This window comes from Schistosoma haematobium, chromosome ZW (assembly GCF_000699445.3).
Source record: "Schistosoma haematobium chromosome ZW, whole genome shotgun sequence".
NCBI classification, from domain to species: Eukaryota; Metazoa; Platyhelminthes; class Trematoda; order Strigeidida; family Schistosomatidae; genus Schistosoma; species Schistosoma haematobium.
The window spans coordinates 34058212-34080429 of NC_067195.1; the positions used below are offsets into that span (position 1 = coordinate 34058212).

Here is a 22218-nt window from a genome sequence, read left to right on the forward strand (position 1 = left end):
TATTGGGACAAATAATAGTACCACCAGGAAAAATTCTTTCAGCTAAACGAATATTTTTCACTTTTATAATGAAAAAAACAACTACAGCGTTACACTCTGCATAATGTGTACAACAACTATAGGGCAACAAATCTACTTCTAGCTGCATCTAAACTATTAGCTTCTGTAATACTTTTCAGACTGTACAAAACTTCTGAGAACCGACTCGCAAGGAGCATTCTGTTTTCCATTCTGTCAGGTTATATTTTCACTCTTCGCAAAATTTCAGAGTGCCGCTATATCTCTTACAGGTTTACAATCATTGTGTACATTTTGTTGGGCATTGTTGTGCTCTGTGAATGTCTACTGAAGAAGGGTGTGCCCGGGATGCTTATGCAGATCTTAAAAACTATGTAGACACATACCTCAATGATTCAGGGAATAAAACATTGCAATTGATGACATGAAGAATTCAAAATATAATGGAAAACAAAGAGTGAATGCACCTATATCATTGCAAACGATTTTGAGTTGTCGTTCAAAGTCTTTAACTATCGGTTACGATAATCACGCGAACCCCTGCCAGAGAGTCTGCACCTACCCACATGACTCATCTCGACAGTTATTGTCTTCATGAGCCGATGCGATGTCTTAACATAGCCGCTCCTAGCTTTTTTCCAACTTGCTCGTACATTGGCTACCATCGCACTTCGAGATAGTCGGTGGATAGTCATACGTAATTCATGTCCCATCATGACTCCCTTGCTGGGGTCCGAGAGAGAGTGTAACTCATTATTTTGAGATTTTATTAGACTATTATTGGCTAAGAATGGAAACCAGTGGCTATCCTGCATCAGTCTTCTTTCATATTTTCCATAATTGTGAGATACTTAAGTGAAAGAATTCAATCTGATTGTGTTCTGCTCAGCAGAATTGTCGTAAATAGTCCTTGTATACTTATGTTTTCGTTTTCATTGGTTTATTCTGACTATACTCCTGCTCTGTACATCTCTTCAAAATTTCATTGTCTTATTCGTGTGGCACATATTCATTTTGATTCTCTTTTCTACAAATACTTATGTTTTAAGTAAATAAAAAACTGTCCTTAGAAAGTTTTTTGATCTCAAACAACTAATCCAATCGCAGTCACTTGAAAATGCGCGAGTCGTTAATTTATTCAGTTATTCTGTGTTATAGAAGTTTTCAGACCCTGTGAACTGTTATGAGTAAAATCAAACTATTTTGGACAAACACTCTTCAGTATGACCTTATGATATAACTCTTCTAGAGCCTATATGTACCCCAAAATCAATTTTTAACCTTATTCACATTCTGTCCACTGTCTAAATCTGTGATGTGCTAAAAAATGGTGATCACAATCAGTTTATTAGTATAGCTGGACTTGCTGCCTGCTCGAATGTGAATTAGTCCACTTTCAAAGTTCACATATTAGAATACTAAAAGATGAACAAGAGAATGGAAAGTATTTGCGCATTCATCCTATACAGTATCGAAATTTACTATGATTGAATGTATTTGACCTTCTGAAACACAACTTCTTCGTACGCTGATTGCGACGGTGACATCAACTCCAAAATAAATGATATGTCTTTTACCGACAGTTCATAACGTCTTTCTAACTTACTTCTACACAAACCAGCTTATTACATGCTTTGGTTACTAATGATCAAGTTTTCCCAACACGTGTTGTAACCACCGTGGATATATGTTTAGAATTTCGTCCACTGAATTACTTCCTTTACTTAGTAATTTACACCTAGGATCATACATGACCAATACTTCAAATTCATTTATGATCAAGTTTTTGCAGACTATGCATCTGTTTGCTATCAAGAGTTTGTATTTCTTAGGTGTAGTGTGAGATATAGAGGACTATATGGTAAATAAACAAACATCTCTTTCCCTGATGATATATGGGTTCATGCACTTAGATTTAAGCCACTCTTTGGGTTGTAGGTGGTGTTAGTACTACCCAATTGCAGACGTCAATATACTTGAAGCTCAGCTAAGCTTACAAATTTGATCAAGAGCTATACTCACTAAGTCGATGTTTTCAACTATTCTACTTTTGTTAGACTTCCCATCACTACAGATCAGTTTTAAAATGGCATTTTTCGTTTTAGAGATAATTTCCACATTCTCAATACTATGGTTTCTAAAAGACGGGTAAACTTGGCCATAAAATGTGGTTAATACTATCAATTTTTGTCACTAGATAACAGAAAATTACTAAAACCATACTTCAGGAAGTATGTTTGCGAATAACAAAGGTTTAACTAGTTAAGTTTACCATTGTTCCTAAAAATCTGTGGGATTAATCTCTTAAGTTCTACTATTCTCTTTGTTTCCGGTCAAATTATCGCCTCAACTTCACTAAGATTTTTGAATCAGATGTTCGTCCATACAGTTTGTTAATGTGCAGTGAGAATTTGAATTACAGTGGACTGCTTCTGAATGTTTGAAGTGGATGTCGATACGCATATGTTAGAAAGCTTTTCCTAATGAGTCTAGAAAGAACTCTTACTGGTAGTCCTACATACCTGGTGGCACAGCCGCATGACTCTTGGGTAAACTACTTAAAAATGACCATTTACCTTTCTGAAAAATATATTTCTAATTTCATGTTGCTTAATTCGTGTTTTTAAGATCTTATTGCCGAAACCAGAGGATATTGGGGCAATAAGTTCTGTTCTTTATGTTTCCGAAGGACCTAAACAGTGTCTAAGTAAAAATATCTTTTGGTCTTTACAATGTCTTTTTTTATATTGGCTCACTATTTGTTGTCATACAAGGCTCTAGGATTTATTTATTTATTTGAACACATAAATATTGGTACAAGAGGGAACCAAATATATTTGTGCCACACAAAACAATCAAAATTCAAAGAGAGAAAGAAGGTAAGGAGCGTAAAAAAAGAACAATAACGAACAGATTAGTGTAAGGTACTGTAATAGTAATGAAAATAATAATAATAGTAATAATGGGGGAAACCGAAAGGTACAATCAGAAGAAATCTTTCAGTTAAGGAAGAAACAACCATTTTTTATGAAGTAAGTAAAAGAAGGTTACAACAGGATCGCCACTGGCTTCTACTCTGAGCCATATCTGATAACGTCTCTAGCCACTGTGTTGCACCATCTCTCGGACCCCAGCCAAGGAGTCGTGAAGGACCAACGGAACCCAGCTCTTTGCAGCTTTCTTTCATACCACGACACGATGTCATACACTGACCACCTCTCCGCTTTTTACAACCAGTCCCAGCGTCGGCAAGTGATGCACGACGTGTAATTCTCTGGGACGACATTCGTAGGACTTGTCCAAGCCACCGAAGTCGGTGTTTCAAGATGGTGACACCAATTGCATTATCGTCTCTGTGTCCGAACACAAGATGCCGAACCTCAGCATTACTGACATGGTGTTGCCACTGAATGTCAGCAATCCTTCGGAGACAGCGATGATCGAACACAGAGAGTCGTCTAACGTCCTCAACTCGGAGAGGCCAGGTTTCACAAGCATAGAGCAAAACTGCTCTCACCGACGCGTTGTAGATCCGACCTTTTACAGCCAGACTAACATCACGAAGGCGCCAAAGGTGGCCCAGATTGGCATAAGCCGCTCTGGCTTTCACTATACGTGCATTGATCTCATCACTCACACCCCCACCATCACTCATACAGCTACCCAGACACACGAACTTCTCGACTACTTCTATCTGCTCATCATCCAGAGTGAGTGCAGGGTTAGAATCCTGCCAGTCTTGTAGAAGTACTTTGCACTTCGAAAGTGCAAAGTACATACCATACTGATTGCCAACTGATTAAGTGCGGATTGCATGCCTTGGGCATTGTCGCACAGTAAGACAATATCATCCGCATACTCAAGGTCGAGAAGTCTTTCTCCAGGCAACAGATCCACACCACCATTACTTACATTCATCAGGGCTGTTTCCAGAATGTCGTCGATGGCAAAGTTGAAGAGGAATGGTGAGATTGGGCAACCCTGTCTAACCCCACTGCCCGAATGGAACAATGGAGAAAGGTGGTTGTATGCCCTCACTCTGCCTGAGGTGTTTGTATATAGGGCTTTTAGGATGTTAATAAACTTCTCAGGTACACCCTTCTTCAATAGACAATCTCAGAGAACAGTCCTGTCCAACGAATCGAAGGCAGTCCTGATGTCAAGAAACACTACGATTGTTGGCCTTTGATAAGTATGGCGGTGTTCTAACATTTGGCGGAGGGTGAAGATATGATCAATACATCCTCGACCAGAACGAAACCCAGCCTGCTCCTCACGAGTCAATTTTTCTCGGGTTTGTGGTCAAACTCACGGTCATCCGGAGTAGACCGACGGGCTTCAATGAGTTGTAAGGAACCAAAAGAAAACAAGTGCTTATAAGCGGGACGCAAGTGGCTTTACTCTACATTTTGATGGCGTCGTGAAGTTGCAACCAATGCTCATCTATACTTTTCGGTGGAATGTTAGCTAGCCTAGAAGCTAGCTCGGTTCGATACCTACTTACAACAGAAGTTGCAACCCGCTTGCTAACATCAATCCATTGGTGGCGGTCACTTTGTTGGCCACTGAAAAGTAAGGTTCTTACCTTGGCGTAGACCAAGGCATGATCAGAGTCGAGATAGGTACTCCAAAAGGAGCGGCAGTCTTGTGCACAACCACGCCAGCGGTAGCTGATCGCGATGTGATCAGTCTGAGTCCAGGCATGAGGTGTAGAGGGAGGACGCCAGGTGGCACATCGGCGATGACTGTGCCGAAAGTTAGTGCTAGCCAGAAACAGGTTGTGGTCTGTGCAAAGTTGCAGTAGACGGTCGCCGTTATCTGTCCTGCGGCCAACAAGTCCCCATCAGTCGCCTAGACGATTCTCTTCTGTGCCTAGACGCCCGACCTGAGCATTCAAGTCTCCGGCTAGTACCACAATATCTGTCGAACGCACTTTCTGGAGAAGAACAGATAACTGGTGGTAAAACTCATCCTTGATTGCATCTGGGCTGCAATCTGTCGGAGCATAGGCGGAGATGACGAAAAGACATTGTTTCTCACACCGATTTCTTCTCACTTTGATGGAACTCTCTAATCTAGCAGCACATAACCGACTGTTAATGGGGATCCAATCGATTAGTGCTGCCTCAGCTCTAGCGCTTAGTGCGACACCAACGCCAGCAAGACCAGACGAAGATACCACAGGGTCCCCGGATAAGCGCACGTAAAACAAGCTTTTTGAATCGACAGATGGAGATCGAATTTGTAGTACTTCACCAGAGTCTTGAATACGGGTCTCGGATAGACAGCAAACATCGATATAAAGACTTTCCAAAGACATAGCCAGCCCTATCTGTTGTCCGACCTGCATAAGTGTGCGAACGTTGAAGGCAGCCAGTTTGAATAGTGCACGTGGCTTCAGAAAAACTGTTTCAGTATTCGTATTTTGTGGTAGCATACAATTTTCAACCGGACAGTGACTCGAGAACGTTTAGATAGAACCGAGTTTTCACTATAGGCGAGCTTCTGTATAAGTCGAAAAATAAGGATACATAAAGTGGGAATAAAAGAGAGTGAGTAAATGACGTAGTAAATAATAATAACGTGAATCGTTTGACTGTTAATCGAAACAAGTATAGTATTTTCCCTAAGTATTGTCATTTCATTCAGTTTGTGTGTGAGCTGTGATACTGCCCGGGTGCCCAGACCGAAGCAGGTGGTTATCTTAGGAGGCCACACTCGAAGCCTTCGACCTTAAGGTCTAACCTACAAGGCAGTGGGGCATCGTGAGGAGATGCAGTCCCATGGTAGCCGGTGACCAACGATTGGTTCATACGCCATTTGTTCCCTCAGGATACTGGAACCCATGTGCACCATTGATTTGGGATCCGGTTGAATCGCCGAACATTCTCTTTTCGTCCTCTCATTTTCGTAAACAACATTCCCGCCACGAGAAGGTAGTGAGTAGGACTTCCCTTGCAGAGGCTGTATACGCGTGGCCGTTTGAGAACATTTCGTGACGGGTGGTGGGCCCACCCCGTTCTCGGCCATACCACGGCATTTGGGAAATAAGTTTGGTTATCAAGATGTCTCATCATAAGATTGATTCAACTGTATTATCATGGGTTTTAAGTCCTTGAATCCCTTTAATTTTAACCCATATATCTCGTTTAGCTTTCCTCTTCAAATCGTTTAGGGCAGGATTCAAAAATAAATTACAGGTAGATTAGATTGTTAGGTGAGTTAACGTTAACTATTTTCCTATTTTCGTCCCAAAATACTGTCTTAGTGTCTATTGTTATTACTTGTAAAAACCTTTAAAAGTGAGAGGAAATATATCTATTTAACTGGTGTGACTTTTCAATAAAAAGTCCTCCATCCTTATCGTAACATAATGTTTGTATACAATCAATTCCGGAGCTTCCAAACTATATCTTACCTTATTATCACACATAGTTCACATTTTCTTTGACTTAGCGCATAGATAGTGTATAAACCAAGAGTTCTCACTAACATTCAACTCTCAGACAACCATTGAGAGGTAATTCTTTATAAAAAAAAAAACTAACTAGCGTTGGATACATAATGAAAACTCTATACGTGCTTGATGGGTTTTCCAGTTTAAGCTTTATACATTTCCCTTAACTATCTTATTTTGTCACTGTCTACTCAGATTTAGAGGACCTTCCACTTTGTGATCCTCGATTTTTGCATTATCGTAATTTAGATAGCCAGGTTGATAAAACAGTACAACGATGTAAACATATATTGTGTTAAGTAACGGTCGTTTTCGGAGGGTTTTAAATGTAATTGCATGAGGTATTTTAGATATATGAGTTTTGCTTCTGTTTTTTTAAAGTAGTATGGATTTAACTTGTCCATATTGATAGGAAAAGTAATCCTTGGTATTCTACTCCTACTATATTGTAAAGAAATTCCGTTTATTTAATTGTTTGTAAACTTTCGAAATATTTTTACTCATACATCTAATTTCAGGTTGTTGATTGCTATATAGCAGGGAATGCCATTGCGGTAGCTCATGTGATTGGTTTCTACTTTTTTCTAATGTTACACTATCGTGAGGCTGGTGCCTTTTGGAGCCGATTGACTAACGACCCTACTGTATTCAAGCAGGGTTGTCTGAATCCAAATGTTAATCTTTCCACGAAGCAGTTAGTGATGCTTAAGCGAAGAAAGGCTGTTCAACGGAAGTTGGAATGTTTACGGGCCTTTCGTCGCTTACCTTTTTGTAAAACTGATCGGTCGACAATGCAAACTGATAAAACAATAATCACTTCCGCAGCGGCTTTGTTTTCAGATATATTTTACGTATGTGCAGAGTTCTTGTGAATTTCGTGTACTTTTAAATTTGCTCACATTTTTTGAAATCTGATGTATGGTTTTGAGTCTTTGGCAGATGAAATGACAAAGATGTTATCTCTACGTTGATGTGTTATGACAAAGTACTGTTTCTGTTTGTATTTCCATACGTAATACACCCAATTACAGGTTCAAATATGGCTTAAATCAGATGAGTCTTTTCTAGTTTCTAACTAGAAACAAGCATTTTTTTGGAAAAATTATGCTAATATAAATGCATATAGAAATGTGAAAATTTAACGACGGGTTGTCGTTTCTCTGATTTCGGTTAACACCTATACTTAAAATGTTGTTTATATGTGATAAACAGGAAAATATAGGGTTATATTGGGGCTTGGTAAAGTCTGACGTACAACGTACCGTCGAACTGTTTACAGTTTCCACAGTTGTCGACCACAGTTAAGCAGTCGTCGTAAAAAAATTGTCTATAATAGAAAGGCACTTGAAACTTCTATGACAGCGAGTCCTTTGCGTTTCGTCAGCCCAAGGCTCATAGCATAATTGTCAAAACTATTCAACTGATTGAGATTTGTCTATCTTGTAATTAAGACGATATGATCTGCATACTGGAGGTTGGAAAATATTACACCGTGTAACAGATTTACACTGTTTCCACTCATTTTCCTCAGTTTTGTTTCCAAAATATAATTGATGACAAGATTCAAGAAGATGTAGTGATTGAGCAATACTATCTCTATACGTTTAGTTTGAAAAGATGGATTGAGATGGTTTTCTTCTTTCACTAACAATAAGAAAATTCACCGACTATGAACAGAAAATAGAAGCTTTAAAAATTATATACCATAGTCAAAAGGGTGCATATATATCAGACTAAAACATGGCCAATTTTAAAGTATATTCCCTTGCTATTATTAGCGTTAGATACGGCTGACAGGGATACGGCATTATGTACTGGATAAAGTTTTGGACCTAATTTTTTGTCCATAGTGATACGAAAATGATAAAAGACATTTTGCATTACTAAGCGTTCTCACGTATTTTTTCTTCTACCAACTTGGTTAGTTGTGCCTCAACCATGTTTACTCGGAATCGGCATGTAAGACATGGCCTATTTTGATGTACTGTCTTTGACAGGTATGCATGTAGCACGTGTTGCCAAGTCATTGAAATACTATTAGAATTCACTTTAACTAGAATTTAGACTTGGGAACAGGAGGTTTAGCTTAACACTAACTATATTATTAAAGTGTCCTTTATGAAGAACTTTCAACTTAGAAACGCTATTTTTCGAATGCGATCATAGTAACGGATGAAACACTCCATGAATAGACATACTCCCAATTTGACGTCCGTACATGCCTTTAAACTTCAGTTTTAAATCCTCACTTTTCCATTAGCATAGACATTAGTCAACACACTGATTTCTCTAACGTTATTTTTGCTTCTCAACTAAGTAAGTTCTGGCTTAAATGAAAAGGCAACTTACACTCACAACTGGATAGTAAAACAGCTCAATCAACATATTATTTAAATTGATTGTTTTGCGTGAATATCTATTTTTACACTGGATTTGATACGTGTAGGTTTGAAACTCGCATGTGTTGAAATTTGGAGACAACGAGTTTCAGGTTATTTACTTGTTATTGTACCAGGGAAGTAATGACATTAGCAGAGTTTAAAGAAATAAAGTATTGTTTTCGTTTCATCAGGCAGTTTTAGTTTTTGTCACCACTATTGCCCATAGCTAATTATTTATCGTCGACTTTCTAAGGCAAATACTTCTACTAGCTCACAACATAAAGACCATAATATTGCAAAGTAAATAAAAATTTACTAGCTTCGTATTTCGTAACTGTCTTAACTGGTTTGAGCTCTTAGTTTTCCATGGGAATCGTGTCATAATGTAATTTCTCATGTAAAAACAATGACTTTGCTTAGATTGTGACGTGGTTTCTTTAGGCATTCGTTATTTTCTATCAATAACCAGAGTGTATGTTGTGTATCAAATAACACTTGAACGCTCGTATACTTACCTCTTTCTGTTCAGGAATATCCTATAAACAAGTGCTAACCAATCTGTCTTCGTGACATGCGCTGTTTTCTCTTTGATTGGGATATCAAGTTCAAACTCATCAAGTAATTGAAAACAGTTCTCTAAGTTCTTTTTTCTTCATAATCATTCATTTCCAATTGTCTTTCCATTTTTTGACGATTAAACTGAAAATAAACTAATGGAATTTCAATATTACTTTGTACTACTAGCCGGATAACAGTTAGTCAGGACAGACTTTTTTCGTTTATGAAGGTAACTGCATGTTGCCTCAGGTCACGCTAAAAGACAAGAAACCGAAAACATGTCACTTTAGACAATTTCCTTAATTGTCCTTCAACCATCGACACTGTTCATCTCTCATGCCTGAGAAATAAATAGCGGAATATTTGAAAGGACTCATTTTGATACAAAGTATATCATGTGTTCATTTAAATTTGTGAACATTTCCTTTTTTATGTTATGGACTATCAATGCAATCTTATCGACATAATAACTGTTTCCCATGTTTTGCATGATGCGTGCACACGTAGAAATTAAGATGGGGGTGTATGGTGGTTGTGTTCAGATGCTTTTAAAATCTTCATAAAACTACATAAAGGAGCTTTTTTAACACAACCTTTTTTTGCTAATCACATCTAAAAGAAAAATTTTAGTTGGGTCTATGACAAAATGCTATTTAAATGTACTCTTCTAGTTCTCCATCCGTAAAGGCTATATATAGACAACAGGTAGTAATCTAAAACCTCATACGAGGATGCACTTATACTTGAGATGATAATTGTTTGAGAAATCCAGGTGAAATGAAAATAATGGATTTTTGACGTCTCGTCCAATCAGCTTATTCAAGGCATAAATACAGACGAATATTAGTGATCACATTCACAGTGACAGGGTTTATACAAGGGTAGTTGTAAACTAAATATTCTCAAATACCGTTTATTCGCAGACTAGAGTGTACAGACATTGCTTTAAGTTGTATATTCTATATCTCCTAATCAGATTCGATGCATAAATTTGGCGCAAGTCATCGTACTGTGCTGAGAATTCTATATTGTACCAAAATATAATATTGAATAAAGCCATTAATAATAATAAATAAAAAATAATAATAAATTTGGATTCATTATATAACCTACACGTACATTATATTCTAACTACACTGATCAAGTACACAAATTTCTCAGTTATCTATCTCCTTTAATTCTTGAATGGTGATAGAGATGTTATTCCCCACTAACCACTCCATGATAAATGTGTTTATCAATCAAGTCTCTTTTAGTTAAATTATTAGCACCTCTGAGAAAATTTTGAGCTAAACTTTTTACGATAATTAGTGTATGATGTTTAATTCTTTGACGATGGTGAAAGGTAGATTATCAGTATTACGGCTACTTAATTCACTACATGATTAATCTATATCTTATTTTTGGTCGTTTTACTAATAATTTTTTATTCTACAGTCCCTATTCACTTTTACGATTTATATTTATATTTCCTAATGTTATCGCTTTTGATATCTGGTTTAATTTGTAACAACCTCTTGTTGTCAGTCAATCCAACTTCTGGCGATGTCACTGTTTGTCTGTCGACGGTATGGATGATTTTCTTAAAACTCACTCTTAAAAGTATTTTTGATCATATGACACAGTTTTGGATTTTTGTTAACAGAAAGTTTGATGTCGTTCTTATTTTTTATCTCATCTTTTTTCCATGTCTTGCACATAAAGGATGTAGACTTAGTCGCAAGTGATATAGTCGCAGGCCTCTTTCTTCTACGATGGCAAACTAAACAGTGGGTTGGTACCGGTCATCGTATTCCTTTAAGCTTAATATATCAAGATACTTCTCCTTCGGATTTAAACGTTGATATCTTGGTGAAAGGTGACCAGGTAAGTATCACAGACCCATAAGTAGTTATGTTTACGGTAGTCTGTGCTAACATGTCATATAATATTTTAATGAAAAGGTTAAGTTTTTGATTTACAACTCCCTAGTCTTTTTTTCACATTTCTGTTTATATTGGGTCGTTTTTAAACTGTAAATAACACCTGTATTGTGGGTGAACATTAGTTCTTTGAAAAATACGTTCTTATCATCTCGTTCTATTCCGCTTTTTTTTTCCATTCTCCCCGTTTTTATTGCTATCGCAATAAAAGTGATTTCATATGCCTCACCAGCAAACCATAAATAAAATTTGTTACATACTACTCATTAGTTAACAAGAATTCCTGGCGTGGTATTTGTTATTCGTCTAATCAATTTATTAGCTACGTGTACAAGTTCTTAATCTGTTCATGTCTCACTCGGAGTTACTTTTCATGTAGCTTCCTTTGTTTCACCGTAAACATTCCGAAATTAAGGTATAGAAACTGAATTTAGTCGTGATTAATAAAATAGGAGCGGATCGGTAACTGAGAGTTTAGCATACTTTAAGAGCTACTAGTTGTAGCGATCTTCAAAACAAGTAATTTGATTGATATTCTCAACAGGATCATTAAATTGGTTTTTTTGAAGTAGTGTTGATTTAATATCATACATCCGATTTCCGTTAACACTGAAGCTGACTAAGGTAGTGTTAAAGTCAACAAATCATCAAAACATACATAAGATTTAAAATGTTGTAAAAGTGGGTTATGAACAATAAGTTGTGACCTGATTGATTAAGTTATTACCTTTGTGGTTTTTAATCATTTAAATGGCTATATTCTAAGAACTACTACAGGTTTCTAGTTTATTATTTATTGAATAATTCTCTATAACAGCACTTTTTATTATAAATATTACTTATTTATGCTTTAACTACCCTCGTTAGTTTAAACCCCAAGTTTGTTTGTGTTCGTCATGATTGAATTATAAATTCCAAAAAACCGTTTTATTTGTGTACCAACACATCTTTGGAAATTGACTAATCTCACTCCAATACAAACTTATTAATAATTTCCATAATTCCTCTGTCGGTAAATAGAAATTTTCGACGCGGAAAGATCAAACAACCTAGAATAGGTTTTGTAAATTATGTTAAAGAATTGTACTCAATTAGAAGTGAAAATTTGGAGAAGCTATCCAATTTAAAGTTCGTTTGGATCATGGACTGACCTTAACCAAACAATCAGTGAGAAACAAGGAACACAGGGCAACTGTTTCATCCTAGTAGAAGGTTCCTCAGCATAGCATATGTTAAATTAAATAGCTGTAAAAATGAGTGATCGTAACTTATCATTTAATGTATTGAATGAAGGGGACAAAATAATATTGTTATCACAGAATGATTAACTTAAATAACGTAATGTTCTACTGAACAATCCAATCCAAATCAATAGCATTATAATAAGGTAGCTCAGCAATGAATTGGAGAGTGCTTGTCTATCCTTAAATTGAATAATCAACCCCTAATTTATACAATACGTGTAAACCTAACCATCATACAATGATTTTAACAGAATAAAAGTCAACAGTAATCTCAACCGACTGATAATAGTTGATAAAAGTTAAAATCGAACGTTTTGTCCTATACTCACTTTTTGTCCAAAGAAATGCTAAGAAACAAAGTTTGAAGCCTGTGATATGTCGAAATGGATAACTGAATACTCAATAAATCCTTTACGAATAAATGAACAGATAAATTCCAACTTTGTTAATTATCGGCTTCCAAGTCACTATTTTCGATTCTGGTAACATTACTTTTTTATACGAATATTCGTCAATATTAAAACATGATCTCAATCAAAAACTTAATAATCTCCACAACCCCTATACTAGTAATTAACATGTGCTCACTAGTGACTAGCTTCGTGAGGGAATTCTCGGAGTTCTAGTGAGAAGCCGTGACCAGTGGAGCTAATCCTTGTCGGGTAGAGACAGGTATCTACCTCAGTACAATGGAAGTTGGTCGCGCAATTTCGTGGATTGGTTGATGTTAGAAACTATCACCATTGGATGCCGGCTCAGTGGTCCAGTTGGTTAAGCGTTCGCGCGCGAGACCGAAGGCCCTGGGTTCGAATCCCGCTCACGGGATCGTGGATGCGCACTGCTGAGGAGTCCCACAATAGGACGAAACGGCCGTCCAGTGCTTCCAGGTTTTCAATTGTGATGGTCTAACATTAATCGGTTCATGATCTCAATCAAAAACTCAATAATCTCCACAACCCCTATACTAGTAATATTAAAACAGTTTAACAAAAATTGGGTGCCGAGTATAGAGAAGACATTGTGTGTGAAAATTATATTAGAAATAATCTGTAAATATCATACAAATGTTAGTGTTTGTCAAAAAGTTTTAATAACGTCAGATATTACTGTTGTCTTTAAAACACTGGAAATGTTGCCAGGCTACCTCTGAATTAAAATCGTTTTCATGATATACTAACCATTTAGTTGGTTATTCGTCAATAGATCTCTCTCATTTTTATATTCAAGATAGACCTAAATAAGCTTTGCTTATTCTTCATGTTTTTCCAGGATCATTAATTAGGGATGAATGGGAAGATAAAAACACTGTCTTCTAAACCAAATATCAGTAATCAATGCTATTCACAGTAAAATAAAAGTTCAGCTGCTCTTACGCATATGATTCATTTGTGCTTGGTGAAGATGCTAACAAAATTTATTCTTGTGATCACTTTAAGCAACGATACAAGCAAGCTTGAGATGCGTTTCTCTCCCACTAATTGCGAAATATTATTTCAGGACTGGTGTGCATCAGCTCCTGAACTGATGATAGGGGCTAAAGTAATTGAAAGTGTCGATCACTTCACTTATTTTAAAAGTCTTATTATCTCTAGTAGCTTAGCGTATAACAAAGTTTTGACACTGATTCAGTAAGCTTGGTTGGTTTTCGAAAACTCGTGCCACTTGTGACGTGAGCAAGACATCTGTCTCCCAGTCAAAGAACGAGGTTACTACACAGGAGTTCGTTCTATTCTACTCTATTATCTTGAAATATAGGGGATGCTACTATTTGATCGTAGCTTCTTTACAAACATTGTTCATGTACGGTGGTACTATTGAGTGAGCAATGCTGAGGTTAGGCAAGTCGATTAATGAAGCAGTAAATCTTTATCAACTGAGATGGTTGGGTGATGATGGTCAGTATAGGATAGTATTGTGGATGCGGAGGAATAGACCAATAATTATCATGTTAAGTCCAATGGTGTCCTCGGACTTTAAATGGACATTTTCTATTGGTCGATATCTATTCACTTGTTGAATATTGTACAAAATGTTGTTTTCTATTTTATGGTACGACGTGGTGTGCTTGATTGGTATATAAACAAAGTATGTTTGAAATATAATGATTCATATCTCCGAGGCTGTGGCTTGTGTTCTGGACTCAACTGACTGGGCTAGACAGGGAAGTGGGACCAATCGAGACTGTAGGCCGTCCGCACGTGTTTACGTGTCACTGTAATCGATCGATAAGTACGCTGCTCTCTAATTTTCCAGTCAAGGACACAACAATTAGCACAGGGTAAAGATCGACCGCAACATAAAGCCATAACAGATAGGTTGGAAAAAAGCCAGGAGTGGTCAAAGGAAGACGTGGCATCAATCTACAAAAACAGTGTTTGTTGGGCTGTCATGTAGGTAGGTGCAAACTACCTGACGGGGCTCAGTCCGATCATTATCAGACAGTAGTTAAAGGCTTTAAGTGACGTGTTTCAGAATCATTTGCAGTGGCTTAGGCGCATTCATTTTGTCTCCCTCTGGATCTTAAGTTTCTCTATTATTTTATAGTTTTTTCTCATTCCACCAATCAATATTTTCTCCTAGTGTGGTGTATCTCTTGCCTAATGTTTTATACTACTGATGATTATTCTGCTACGTCTACTGTTCTGAAATTCGTCGTAACAATTTCATTCTGCTGTGCTAATGTGGTGTGGCAACGAGAACCAACAAACGTATGTCTTAGACTCTACTTAGCGTACGACCGACTAACTGTTCTTAGTTCTCATTCTGCTGTCAAACAATATCATTTATTCTTACGCGGTGAATCTTATTCACGTCCTGTCACAGAATTCTGAAAGTGGTTGGTACTTTGATTGCCATTTGAAATCTCAGTACTACGTAAGAGTGTGCTTACATAAATCTTTACTTATCGAGTTTAAAACTTAATATATATGTTCACTATTTTTCAAATGGTGGTCTCAGTTTATAAATCGTAAATTGTTAATGACCGAAGCTGCTACCTTGAGGCGGTGGTCGGGCTTGCCTATCGTGATGACCCAACCGAGCTATATTGGCTGGAACATATGTTCCTGTAGGTTCTACCATGCCAGGCAGGTCGATTGGAGAACGGTAAGACTAAAAGCAGCAACTCAAGGTCTGAGGGAAAAGTCGTACTGCTGACTGTAGTGGGCTGTGACAGCAGTAAGGTGTTTCCCTCGGACAACCAGCATCTGCAGCGATGCTGCCTTCCCACAAGGAGGAGTGGGGTTAGAAAAGGTCGACCTTAAAAATGTCACACCTCACCTTACCTCACGGATTTCCGTCTCCGGCGGTAAGGCCCTTTGAAGAACGGAGCTAACACATTAAAAACCTTCCACGAAAAGGCCGTGCGCGACCGGCCTCGAGCAGTTGTCCTTTGGGCTCTGCAGTCACGCTCCCAGGTCGTTAAGACCAACACTAATCCAATTTCCTTTTCAGATTCCTCAAGAAATACCCTTCCACGGTGTGGGCAGCCTGGAAGTGATACCAGCCCTCATACCCGTAACAGCACACGAGACCAAGTTGGTCACATTCAAATCCTTCCTACACCTCCTAATACCTCTCTTATCTCCATGACTAACCCTCCTCACGTCTCTTTATCACCTCGCACCGCTAGGGCGAACGATTCGAGTACGCGGAACGTTATTCCTGGTCTCCTGAAACCACGCTCTTCACTACACGTAGGAGCTTTTAACGTCCGAACACTGTGCCAAATAGGACAGCAGGCTTCGTTAGCTAGGACTTTCGAATCTCGCGCCATCGATGTGTGCTGCGTCTCCGAAACGCGCATACAGGATCCAAGTAGCGTCATTCATTTGACCTCACCATGCCAAAATAAAGAACCGACTCGATTTACGCTTCGTGTATCTGGAAGCGCTGATTCTGCTTCCCGTGGCCTCGCCGGCGTAGGTATAGTATTGAGTTCTAGGGCAGAACTACCTCTCTTAGAGTGGATCCCAGTAGACAGTCGTTTGTGCGCTGTCCGACTGAACGGAACAGTAAGGATCCGGAAAGATAGGGACACTCGTCGTCTCTGCCTATTCTCCCACTGACTGCAGCGCAGATGATGTAAAAGATGAGTTTTACAGAAAGCTCTCCGACCTCCTCCTAAAAGCTAGGCGCTCGGATGTAATAACAATGGCCGGTGACTAATGCTCAAGTAGGTAAACTAAGCGACAGGGAAAGACACCTGGATGGATCTTATAGCATCGTGGCTCAAAGAACAGATAATGGCGACCGTCTGTTGCAGCTATGCTCAGATAACCGCCTGTTTCTTGCAAATACTAACTTTAAGCATAAGGAAAACATCTTTTAACATGGCGACCGCCTAATTCGTCCCAACGTTGGACCCAAATAGATCACATCGCTATCAGCCACCGATGGACGGGCTCGATAGTAGACTGTCGCTCATTCTGGAGCACATGCTTAGATTCAGATCATGCTCGAGTACGAGCGCGTATTTGCTTGCGTCTTACTGGACGTAGGAAAGACTCTGCAAGGAAACCTCTTATGGTCCTACTTAATGATAGTCAAGCTAAGAATATATTTCAGGAACAACTAGGAAAACAGTCAGGCAGCCATGTATGTGATGCCCACCCCGAGGCAGCATGCAATGATATCCGAAAAGCTGGGGAAACAGCAGTGATATCTGCTAGTACGGTAACCCGTAAAGTCAGGGAGCAACACTGGATCTCAGCAGCATCTATCACACTGATAGATGCTCGGAAACTCATTCCATCTGGTTCTGAACATAATGAAGAGCGGAGTCAGCTTAAGCGCAAGCTGAGAAGAAGTCTACGCAATGATCGCGAACAGTGGTGGGTAGCGAAAGCAATAGAGATGGAAAAGGCAGCGGCAATAGGTAATAGCAGACAATTGTTCAGACTTGTTAAGGAAACCGTAATTAAGAAACCGACTGTTAGCGAAACAGTGTCAGAGAAAGATGGACATACTATACATTCTCAATCCAGGAGATTGGATCGATGGGTAGAACACTTTAGGGATCAGTTCAACTGGCCTTCAGCCACACTTCGGTTTCCCACGATCTCTAGTCAACCTGAATGGCAAGTTAATGTAGGTCCTCCGTCCCTTTACGAAGTTGAAAAAGCCATAGGAAATCTGAAACGAGGGAGAGCAGCAGGCCCTGACAGGTTTACTCCTGAGATTTTAAAGGATGGTGGTCCAGTATTAGCAACGAGATTAACTGAGGTCTTAGGTAGAATTTGGGAAATGGACGTAATCCCATCTGACTGGTCTCAATCACTGATTGTGCCAGTCTATAAGAAAGGACAAAAGTTCTCTTGTGACACTCACAGAGGAATCAGTTTGACAAATATAGTGTCTAAAATATTAGCTTCAATAATACTTCGACGCCTAACTAAAGCTCGTGAAGAGCAGACTAGAGAAAATCAGGCTGTTTTTCGACTTGGACGTGGTTGTATAGATCAGATATTCACACTACGTCAGGTTCTAGAACACAGACACACATTCAGACGCCCCACAATGGTAGTATTTCTCGGACTTAAGGCGGCATTTGACTCTGTTGATCGTGAGGTTCTATGGCAGTGTTTGTCACCGAAAGGAGTACCAAAGAAGTACATTAACCTTGTAAAGGCTCTCTACTCGAACACAACTGGTCGAGTGAGAGCTTATGGCGAACTGTCATCAGAATTGATTACCTCAAGTGGTGTTCGTCAGGGCTGTCCACTCTCTCCATTCTTGTTCAACTTTGTGGTCGACGTACTTTTAGAAATAACACTTTCCTCGTCTAAATTTCCAGGGGTTGAACTTCTACCGGGAGGTTCACTTGTTGACGTAGAATATGCTGATGACATAGTTTTATTTGGTGAAGACGCTGACAAAATGCAGAGTCTTCTGATCACTCTAAGCAACAATGCAAGCATGTTCGGGATGTGATTCTCTCCCTCGAAATGTAAAATGTTGTTTCAGGATTGGGTTACATCGACACCCGAACTAGTGATAGGGAGTGACGTAATTGAGCGTGTCGGTCGATCCACTTATCTTGGAAGTCTCATCAGCCCTTGTGGTCTGGTGTGTGACGAAATCTCAGCACGGATACAGAAGGCTCGACTAGCTTTTACCAACTTGCGTCATTTATGGTGTAGGCGAGATATCCGTCTATCAACCAAAGGACATGTTTACTGCGCAGCAGTTCGTTCCGTCCTACTTTATGGCAGTGAAACATGGCCGGTAGGAGTAGAGGATATTCATAAGCTACTAGTATTGGATCATAGGTGTCTTCGAAACATTGCTCGTATATCCTGGGACCGCCGAGTAAGTAATGTAGTTGTTACGGAAAGGGTACTAGGTAAGGATGGCAAATCGATTGATGAAGTGATGAAACTTCATCACTTGAGATGGCTGGGACATGTGTTACGCATGTCCGACCACCGACTGCCTCGACGAGTGATGTTCAGTGGTATAGAAGTAGGTTGGAAGAAAGGTAGGGGTGACCAGACCAAAACATGGCACAGGTCCATGAAGTCACTGACAAGTGGACTGAGTCATGTTGGTAGGTGTAGACTACCTGGTTGGGGACCGCGAGATGAAAGCAACCGATGGTTAGAGACCCTGAATGACATGGCTCAAAATCGTTTGCAATGGCGCAGGTGCATCCACTCTTTGTGTTGTTCCAAATTCTGATCGTCTGATTTCTTCATGTCCCCCTCTTTTTTCTCTTCCCAGATTTATTTCACTGGATTATAGTCCTTGAATAATATCTTCAAACCCTTATTTTTCTGATTACAGCTTATAACCTTACTACATCTAGCACTACGGGATTTGAATCGACCACTGCATCTCTGTGCTAATATGGTGTGGCAACTCGAACTGATGTACGTTCGTACGAAGTTCTACGTTGTTACTGAGTGACTGAATGATTATTCATAAGATTAAGTAAAGGAAATAGAGCGTCATCACAGGTTGATTGAGAATTTGTCGGTTGGATATTTACCTTTCGATAGATCTTAGAACAGCCAATTTTGTCAACTGAGACAAATAAATCATATTTCATGTTTTTTGCCCCTCGCTTACACCGATATATATGTGGCTAAAATAGTAGATTGAGAAAAATGTATAGAACTTCACTCCAAGACATGTCCTCAGTTCGCAAAGTTATTGACTGATGAACTGAACTGTATGAAGATGAAGGCTTCCTGGTACTGATTTGCGTAGCAGTTGTAATCTCTGGTTGAAGATATGGCTGAAAATCAGTTTCAATGTTCCCCACTTGTATTCTTTCTTTATTTCCCATTAAATGTTGGGTTTAACATTATCTGATTTTCGAGCCTTATTTTTGTCGTTTTTACTACCATTACCACTATTAATTTGACTCCTTTTGTTTGCATTCTAATACTATCCTCTTGTTGTGCCAATGATAAGTGTGGGACATATTTGCGCCATACCTTAGATTGTTTAGGGCTAACTGAGGGACGTAATCAAATGAATAGACAAAATACACAGTTACTGATTAAAAGGTTGTCGATATTATGTGATGAGGTTTTTTATAAGCTTTTTACACAACAGAAAATGAACTCTTGGGACACATCACTTATTTGTTTTCCAACCATATTCGTCTTTATCTTCTAGTCATTACTAATAATGAGATATTAATTAAAGTTGTGTGTTTTGTACGCACATTAAAATCGAAATATCTCCATTATAATTTTACAGATTCCGGATCCATGGCTCGGTATTCAAAGAATATATCGAATTGCCGAATTAGTAACTGCAGTCTACGGAAAGTTATTATACTATAGCATGAATCTTGGTAAACCAGGTGCCACTTGTAGACTGCTTCATCATTTACCTTGTTGTTTGTAAGTTATTTTAACTGTATACCATATTTATTACTAAAGTAAACTTACATATATTCATTATATTTTGTAAGTTTCAAGTCAATCATTGAATACTCATTTGGTTTATGAACATTTATATAATTCACCATGACTGTATAGCCATAGTTACTTCGTGATGAACCATGTACAATATGTCCAATCCAAGTGTACTTTTTGAAAGACTAAAGATGAACTATCGGTATTGAATTCTCAGCATATACGATAACGATTTTTACTCCACTAGCATAATTCCTAAATCTTAATTGGAAAAGTAAACGATCAGCTAGAAGGTAGCCTCGCCACAGAAACTCCTTTGGATGCCATGAAATTGAATACTACAAACAATTCAAAAATACCTCAGTTGAAAATTACTGGCCATAAAGTCACTCACTGTACACCAATATTTTATACAAACATTATATTCTACACACAACTTCATTAGGTCATTATTACTTAGTGTGATACGTAGAAACGAGTTATGAGAAAAAGTTTTCAAACTCATGGCTAATTTGTAATTAAGCCCATGAGTAATAGTTGAATCCATCATCAATTCGATTCGCTCACTCATTTCATGTGAGCAAATGTTTACTGGTTTTCTTTGAAGCTCTTAATTTTTTATGCAAAAAGTGTACTGTATTGGCGACCGTAAGAGACTTGTTGGATAGTCAAGTACCACCGCTTAGGCATGAAATAATTAACAGTGAAAAAACAGTAAAATTACAACGGTTCAATGGGTTTGATATGACTAATTAACCCATAAATGTTAAATTATCCACTATGGTAAGAGAAAAAGGTCAACTTTACTTATTGTAAGTTCGATTAGCGATGTGAAATATGATTATACTCCTATAGGATTTTCGTCACCAATTGAACTGAATAAAAGATTCAGTAGACGCCCAACTTCAAGATCAATTATCTGGATTCAGTAAGGATCGATTGTGAACCAACCAAATCGCAACACTACGGATCATCGTTGAACAATCACTTGAATGGAACTCGTCACTATACATCAACTCCCATGAATACGATAAAACGTTTGACAGCATGGATAGGAGAACCTTACGGAACTTTCTTCGACAATACGGTATACCTGCGAAAGTTGTTACCATTATACGAGGGAATACACTGTTAAGTCGTGCATGGAAGACAGCTGACAGACTTATAGCGACTCACGTGCAATTGAGTTTATTCTCATTTAGCTCATTCAAGGTCTTTTGTTAACCTATTTAATGGACAAAGTCATCCATGCTATAATAACTTGTATTTGTATTATTATTGTGCTTGTATGAAATACGTATGCTTGAGCATTGTTTAGCGCATACGCATATATTCATTCTGCTAGCTTCATTATTAGCTGCTTAGTCTATTCGATGACTCATCCAACTCATATATATATATATATGTACATTTACACTACTACTGCTACTGCTACAACCGTAGTTCGCTTACTCGTTCGTTTTGCCTCTGCTGTATGGTCCGAATTATCTGTTAAGTAAACTGTAGTAGCTGCTTCTTTTTAGCTTCTGATTTCAAACACCGTTGAAGATTGTACGATAACGGTTCGAGGGTGATTAGTTATCGAAGCACAGCCACTACAGACTCATTCCAATTAAGGACTAGTGTCAGACGAATCTGCTTACTCTTGCCTTCACTCTTTCTTCTGGTGGTCGATTCGATTATGAAGATCTCTACATCTCAGGGAAAGCACGGGACACAAAGGACATATTGGATACGACCAGACACTTTGGACTACAGATGACCTATCTC

General features: G+C 38.5%; 1 protein-coding gene across 1 annotated transcript in view; it reads left to right on the forward strand.

The window, feature by feature from the left end:
- Window positions 1-22218, forward strand: part of MS3_00003366 (uncharacterized protein) — a 50042-nt gene that overhangs the window by 1144 nt on the left and 26680 nt on the right. The window contains exons 4-6 of the mRNA XM_051211133.1: window positions 6994-7326; window positions 11119-11280; window positions 20288-20433. Of these exons, the coding sequence (XP_051071171.1) occupies window positions 6994-7326; window positions 11119-11280; window positions 20288-20433 (641 nt within the window). The remainder of the gene's footprint in view (window positions 1-6993; window positions 7327-11118; window positions 11281-20287; window positions 20434-22218) is intronic.